The sequence below is a fragment of the Seriola lalandi genome, unplaced genomic scaffold (genome assembly GCF_002814215.2).
Source record: "Seriola lalandi dorsalis isolate HSWRI2012SDOR001 ecotype SW California unplaced genomic scaffold, Sedor1 jcf7180002054481, whole genome shotgun sequence".
In the NCBI taxonomy this organism is placed as follows: Eukaryota; Metazoa; Chordata; class Actinopteri; order Carangiformes; family Carangidae; genus Seriola; species Seriola lalandi.
In genome coordinates this window covers 181,320-187,742 of record NW_019525034.1, presented here as the reverse complement: position 1 = coordinate 187,742, position 6,423 = coordinate 181,320, and the positions used below count along the sequence as shown (strand labels likewise).

The 6,423-nt window shown below is 42.7% G+C and overlaps 1 protein-coding gene across 4 annotated transcripts in view; it reads right to left on the bottom strand.

Annotated features, from left to right (window-relative positions):
- Positions 1-6,423, bottom strand: part of pcnx1 (pecanex 1) — a 33,418-nt gene that overhangs the window by 16,507 nt on the left and 10,488 nt on the right. The window contains exons 8-11 of one of the 4 annotated variants that reach the window (XM_023412479.2): positions 4,531-4,724; positions 2,999-3,092; positions 2,559-2,616; positions 1,309-1,541 (exon numbers count right to left, since the gene is read on the bottom strand). In XM_023412479.2, coding sequence (XP_023268247.1) covers positions 1,309-1,541; positions 2,559-2,616; positions 2,999-3,092; positions 4,531-4,724 — 579 coding nt within the window. The remainder of the gene's footprint in view (positions 1-1,308; positions 1,542-2,558; positions 2,617-2,998; positions 3,093-4,530; positions 4,725-6,423) is intronic. The other 3 variants (XM_023412480.2, XM_087175662.1, XM_087175663.1) reach the window with 3 other exon arrangements.

The following is a 6,423-nucleotide window of genomic DNA, read 5'->3' as shown; positions in this document are numbered from 1 at the left end:
GACTGATCACTGACTGACTGACTGACTGATCACTGACTGACTGACTGACTGATCACTGACTGACTGACTGACTGATCACTGACTAACTGACTGACTGACTGACTGATCACTGATCACTAACTGACTGACTGACTGACTGATCACTGACTGACTGAACAGCTTGATCAGAATGAAAGTTGACAGCAACATTTCCCCTGTTAGTTACTAATGTTCATGGACACCAGGTGACGCTGGCTAAGGTGGAGCCACACTGCGTCATGTATGAACTGCAGCTACAGGTAGTGTAACAGAAAGAGGACGTCATAACTTCTAAAAAGATCATTCATAATAAAATAATTTAAAAGGGGCCGAGGACAAAGCAGGAGATTAGCTCTGATGAAAACTCATTGGTCACATCAGCATTTCACTGGCTGCCTAAACATTAGATATAGAAAAAAGAGCTTCTCCAAAACACTAGTTTGTGCTTGTAAGTTTCAAATACACACAGATAATATCCAACAATTAAAAAGAGTTAATGCAGGAGTGATGTCTGTTAAATCTTAACCTAAATGTTTTCAACACGCCCACATTATCCCATCCACCTGCACACTGAACACCTGCAGGGAAATGTTGACATTTGTTCATCTTTTAGAAATTCATTGCTCCAGGTGTGTGTTGTCTCATACTTCTGTTTATGGGTCTGTTACTGTGCTGCAGTCCTTGATTTCAGCAGGACTGACCTGATTAAAGAAATGGTTAATGCTATGCAGGGCAGAATTTTAATCAGTAGATACACCTGTGTTATTAGTCTAAAATAAACTGGGCAGAGAAAGAAGGGTCTCATCAGAGACATCTTTTATATCACTTTACAAAAAACACTTTTTATCTTATGTTTTTGTTTGATATTTTATTCCATTTGATCTTCCTATTATTTAGAATTGTCTAATTTTGTTTGCTGCATCCATGTAAAGCACATTGGAACATAGCTTTGAAGAGTATAAATAAAGTTTATTATGATCATTATATTATTAATATTTAACCAAACAAGACTAAATGTAAGTCAAAGTTGTGTTGCAACTAGCTAATTACATTAGAATTAGTTTAAGTTATAATATGTCCTGTATCACCTGTTGACACAGGTACCACACACAGGAGTAAACACACAGAGGAATCTGTAGCAGGTGTATTCACTGTGCCAAACACAATCATCGTACGACAAACTGAGACCAGTGCTACATTGAGGCACCATCGCTTAATGTTACTTGGTGTTTTGTGAAGATTTGTTGAGATCAGATGATGATGATGATGATGATGGCTGAGCAGCCTTACCTGTCAAACAGTGCCAGCAGTGTGAGCCGGTCAAAATGCAGGCCCACCCACAGGTAAGGGAGGAGCCACAAGCGGTAGTACTGCCTGGCTTTGCCGGCAGCAGACGTGGCGACAGGATCCTCTTGGGCCAGCGGAGCGTCCTGGAGCTCTGGGCTCAGGTCTCCGTCCTGCTGCTCCAGCAGCTCTGGGTCCATCGTCAGCAGACGGTTCAGACGGATCTGAGGGAGGGAGATCTGTCTCACAGTCAGTCAAACTCATTCATACTGCAGTCTGACCAATGTCAATCATCACACATGGAAACACATTAACGTTGAACCAGGGAAAGGACTGGAACCACCTCCTCCACTAATCCAGAGTCACAGAAAATATTAACCATCTGTGTGTTTTCTGAGGTCACACTGACCTTGACCTTTGACCTTTAGCCACCAAAATCGAATCAGGTTTTTCCTTGGGTCCAAGTGAATGTTTGGACCAAATTTTCCTTCAAGGCGTTACAGAGATATTGTGTTCACACTGCCAAAACTGTGATGTAAGAGATCACCCTGTCCTTGACCCCCAAAAATCTAATCAGTTCATTCTTGAGTCCTAGTGAATGTTTGTGCCAAATTTGAAGAAGTTCCGTCAAGGCGTTTTTGAGATATTGTGTCCACGAGAATGAGACGCACAGACAACCGGAAAACAAAATGGCTGCAGCTCTGACGGTCGCTGGCACAGAGGAACAAAAACAGAGCGATACAAAAACAGTTGGAGCAGTTAGAGTGACACAAACGAAAGTATAAGCATAAAATGTTTCCTTTAAATAACATTTGATTTTAGCTGCTACACAGAGACCCCCCCCCCCCCCCCCCCCCGCCGCATTGTCTTGGTTAAGCCAGAACCAGATGATCAAAGAAAAATCAACTATTTTATCCGATACGGACATATGTGCATGGCTGTAAAGGGTTTTAAATTCAATGCATTTCAAAATTAGGTCAGGAGCAAATTGGTGGCCACTGGAGTGATTTTAAAATCGGTGAAATATGATTTGTTCTTTGTCTGAGGCATCGAGAACAGAGACGAGAGGAAGAGCCAACACGAGACGACTCTTCAAACTGACCAAATAAAATCACTGTGCAGAAATATGCAGAATAGAAGAGACAATGTGTTTCTTTGTCTCTGTATGTCCTGTTTCTTTGTGTCTCACACACACACACACACACACACACACACACACACACACACACACACACACACACACGTCGGGTACTCACCAGGTCATGAGGATAGAAGCGAACTGAGGTAGAACTGGAGAGGTGGGAGTCGGTGTCCCTGCAGGGCATTAGACAAAATGAGAACACTGATGAGAGAAAAGCATCTGCTGCACTTACTGTAATAAATCATGATTCATTTCCTGGTGACCTCAAAATAAACAGCCAATAGGCTCTTTCCTTTGCTTTTGTACTGTATGGTTAGTCTGTAAAAAGCCATGTCACACACCAGTGGAGCCAGTGGAGAACTGGCTCCAGAAAAAGATCAAGAACTGGACAAAAGACAATCAAAGCAGATGAAGACATTTAATGCACCTTTTCAATTTAAGTCAATTTGTTTATAGACCACATTTAAAACCTAAGGACACATCACTGATAAATTGTTTTGATCTGTCAGTTTAAGGTGGCAGTAAAATCAGATGAACGATCACTTCGACACTCACCACACGTTGTTGGAGGCTCGTCTGGTTGCAGGTTCAAAATTGACCAGCGACATGTCACATCCACCGGCCTCGTATAAGGAGGGAGTGAGCTTTCCTACAAAACAAGAGAGAGAAGTATAGTCACTCCTGTTTACCTTTTACTCTGTGTTCACCTGAGCTAGTGGGATTATTGATGAAGAAAGGTTAGGTTAGGTCGTGGTCATTGTATTTCTGTTGGTTCTGTGCAGATTTATTCCACTTTATCCTGATGCAGTATGATGATAATATGATATGATGATATGAAGGTTGTAGCCATGAGTACGGTGGCCCTGAAGCTCAACGCACTGCAACTTAACAAACTGAAACTGATGAACATGTGTGTGTCTGTGCATGTGTTTTCATAAGCTGCAGTGTGTTGAGCTTCAGGGCCACTATAAATGAAGCTCAACAACTAAAGCAAGAGAAAAAACCTGGATAGAAAAGTTTATTTCAGTGTCACAGATCCAACAGAGAGAGAGAGAGAGAGAGAGAGAGAGAGAAGGGAGAGAGAGAGAGACAGAGAGACAGAGAGAGACAGAGAGAGAGAGAGAGAGAGAAATATATTAATACATTTCTAAAACTATGGCAACACATTCCTGTTCAGGTTAATGTAACCTTGATTGCAAGCCAAACTCCTTATGTTGTTTGTGTTTTGAATACGTGATGGAAAATCAGAGATAAAAGGTAAAACTCTAACTAACTAACTAACTGTTACTTGATGTAGAAATACACAGAGAGAAGGTAAGCTGCTTAGCCAACTATGACCCAAAAACATTGCCCAGTGTGATGTAACAAATATGGCAAGAAGAAACGGACAGAAAACGTGTCCAAGGCGTCTCTCAGATATTCCTCTTGTTTGTCAGATCAAGAATTGAAGGTTTATTCCCTTATTTTGGTTGCTAGGGAGGTTTGTGCAACAAAAACAGACGTTCAGGAATTTGGGAGAGCACTTTGTTTTATTTAAGGATATTTGATAAGGCATGACCCACTGTGAAATTCATCTCCTACGAGGAAATCTTCACAGAACTACAGGAAAATATTCTCTTAAGATGCTTCTCTAATCACATGGACGTTGGAGTCGCTGTCCAGGAATCAGAATCATTAACACTGTGATTACAATCACAGGAACACTCAGACAGTCTCACAACAACAATCTGATCAGCTCAGATTATGAGTAATGATCCAGATGTCACCTGTATGTTTTCACATTCACGCCCTAGAGACATCAGCTGAACATGTTCATGTGTCAACAGTGACTCTGGTGTGAGCGCCGTGACCAAAGGTAACATCTCCGTCCAGGTGAGGTCAGGTGTTGGCTACAGACTCAGGTAAAAGGATAATGGTGCTCGAGCAATTCCAAACCATCAAAGCCACTGCAGCAACTTTCTAACCAAAGTCTATCAAACCAGAACAACCATGAACAGTCATGTGATGAGACACATGATCTCCTGCCACATACTCCTCCATGAGAAACTCCTCCATCTTAACACCTCCGCTATCAGTGCACTCCCTACCGAAGTCGTCCTGTAAGCTGGTGGCACCCACGGTTGAGGCCTTGTCCTGAGAACCCTCCAGGTGTGTGCTTCCATTCCTGGCCAGCAGGGAGGCGCTCGCGCTCAGCACTGTCACCTGGGACGGGGTTCTGGATGGCTGACTTTTCACCTGGGAAGTAGAAGGCTGGGAGGCCTGGCTGAGAGCCTCCTGAAGACTGTTGGGGGAGAAGGGAGAAGGGGAGGATATGAGAGGGGGGGATACTGCTTATATACATCATCATCACAGGGGAGGGGGATGACACAGGTGTTTTCACAGTAGAGGGATTTCAGGTGACGTGATGTCACAGTGGAGGTCAGCAGCAAAAATGCCTGGAGTGACTTTAGTGTCCTCTCATTGTAATTCCTGAACTCTTTAATTTAACACACATGAACTGCACACGTAGTGGAGGCTAGAGACTAAAATGTACCTACAACACATCATCACCATTTCTATCACTTTGTTTGTCATGTAGTTTCCGCGCTGCAGAGTGAGACCTCCATGACGGCACCAGACATGGAGGAGAGCCTGAAGGTGAAATGTTAACCCTCTGAGGTCGACGGATGTTTATATTAATATCTTTGTGATGACACAGCGTAGAAATGTGGTTTACATGTTAGAATGTGCAGACGCTCCACTTTCCGTTTTGTAATCTTGCAAGATCTTACGTGGCTAGAGCTAGAAAGCCTCTAAAATCTGGTTAAACACTCCAACTCTATGGTGTTAAAAAAATTATTTTTGGCATTTTTATATATCTAATTACTATTTTACTCACATACTGCACTATTTTTATGAACCTGAGACATGGATGAACCATTTCAAGCATCAAAACAATTCAGTCACATCAGTAAAGGTTTGTTTTCACAACAGATTTGAAGAATTTAAAAAACTGGGCTTCAGTTTTTCAGCATTTGGGTCTAGTCTTTTAGTCTTTGTTTAAGAAACACTTCAAAAAGCTATGAAGCAAATATAAAGTGAGTCTTCATAGTTTTGATCAGAACGTGTTCAAAGGAAAATCTAGCAGAGTGAGAGTCACTGATGAATTCAGGGGACTACAGTTACAAAGATCCACTCCTCTTCATAAATATTGTATGGAGTTTGTTTTAAGAAGTCATAACACTGAAAACTACGTGACGAAGCAAAAGGCATCCAGTGCCACTGAGAAGGTCAAAAAGTATGAGGAGTGAAGGGACAGGGTGGAGAGATCGGTGCAAGAGGGAACGACTTTGCATTTTGAAACTTTATTGACCCCTGGCACGCTGCACCTTCGCTTTCCTCGATCAACATTTTCAAGGCTCAGCATTTGGAAATGTGACTGTGAAACACAGAGCCTTGGCTGGAGGTGAAGAGCTCCTGGAACCTGTGAGTTCTACAGACGCACATCCACAGCATAAGACCAGTGGGACATCAACAGCGAGATGTATGTTATTTACAGTGAGACTGTGGGTTTTAAGATGGAAGGGAGGGACACACACAGTTCTAGCATGGTGTCTGTAAAACTCCTGTCAGGTCAACAAAGGTTCAAACACAGCTCTGTCTCAGGAGGACTTTGGTTCTTAAACTTAGAGCTGACTTTGGACCTGTTCAGACCTGCTATTAACATGTGTCTTCAGTGATCCAATCAGTGATCAGCTCTGAGTTCGTCAGTTCACGCCTGGATTTAAAATGTGTCTCATGTGACCACTTGTGGTCAGATCTCACTTCCTGCCTGATATGCAAATAAACAGGTATGTGTTGTGGTTTTTTGCCAATCAGACAGAAGGGTCTGTTGTCAGTGTGGTCTGAGCGATCGGATATCAGAGTAGTCCTCGGTGTGTCTCCGGTGTGTTCACACCTGAACTTACAGCTGACCGCTGGTGGTAAGATCACCTGAGACA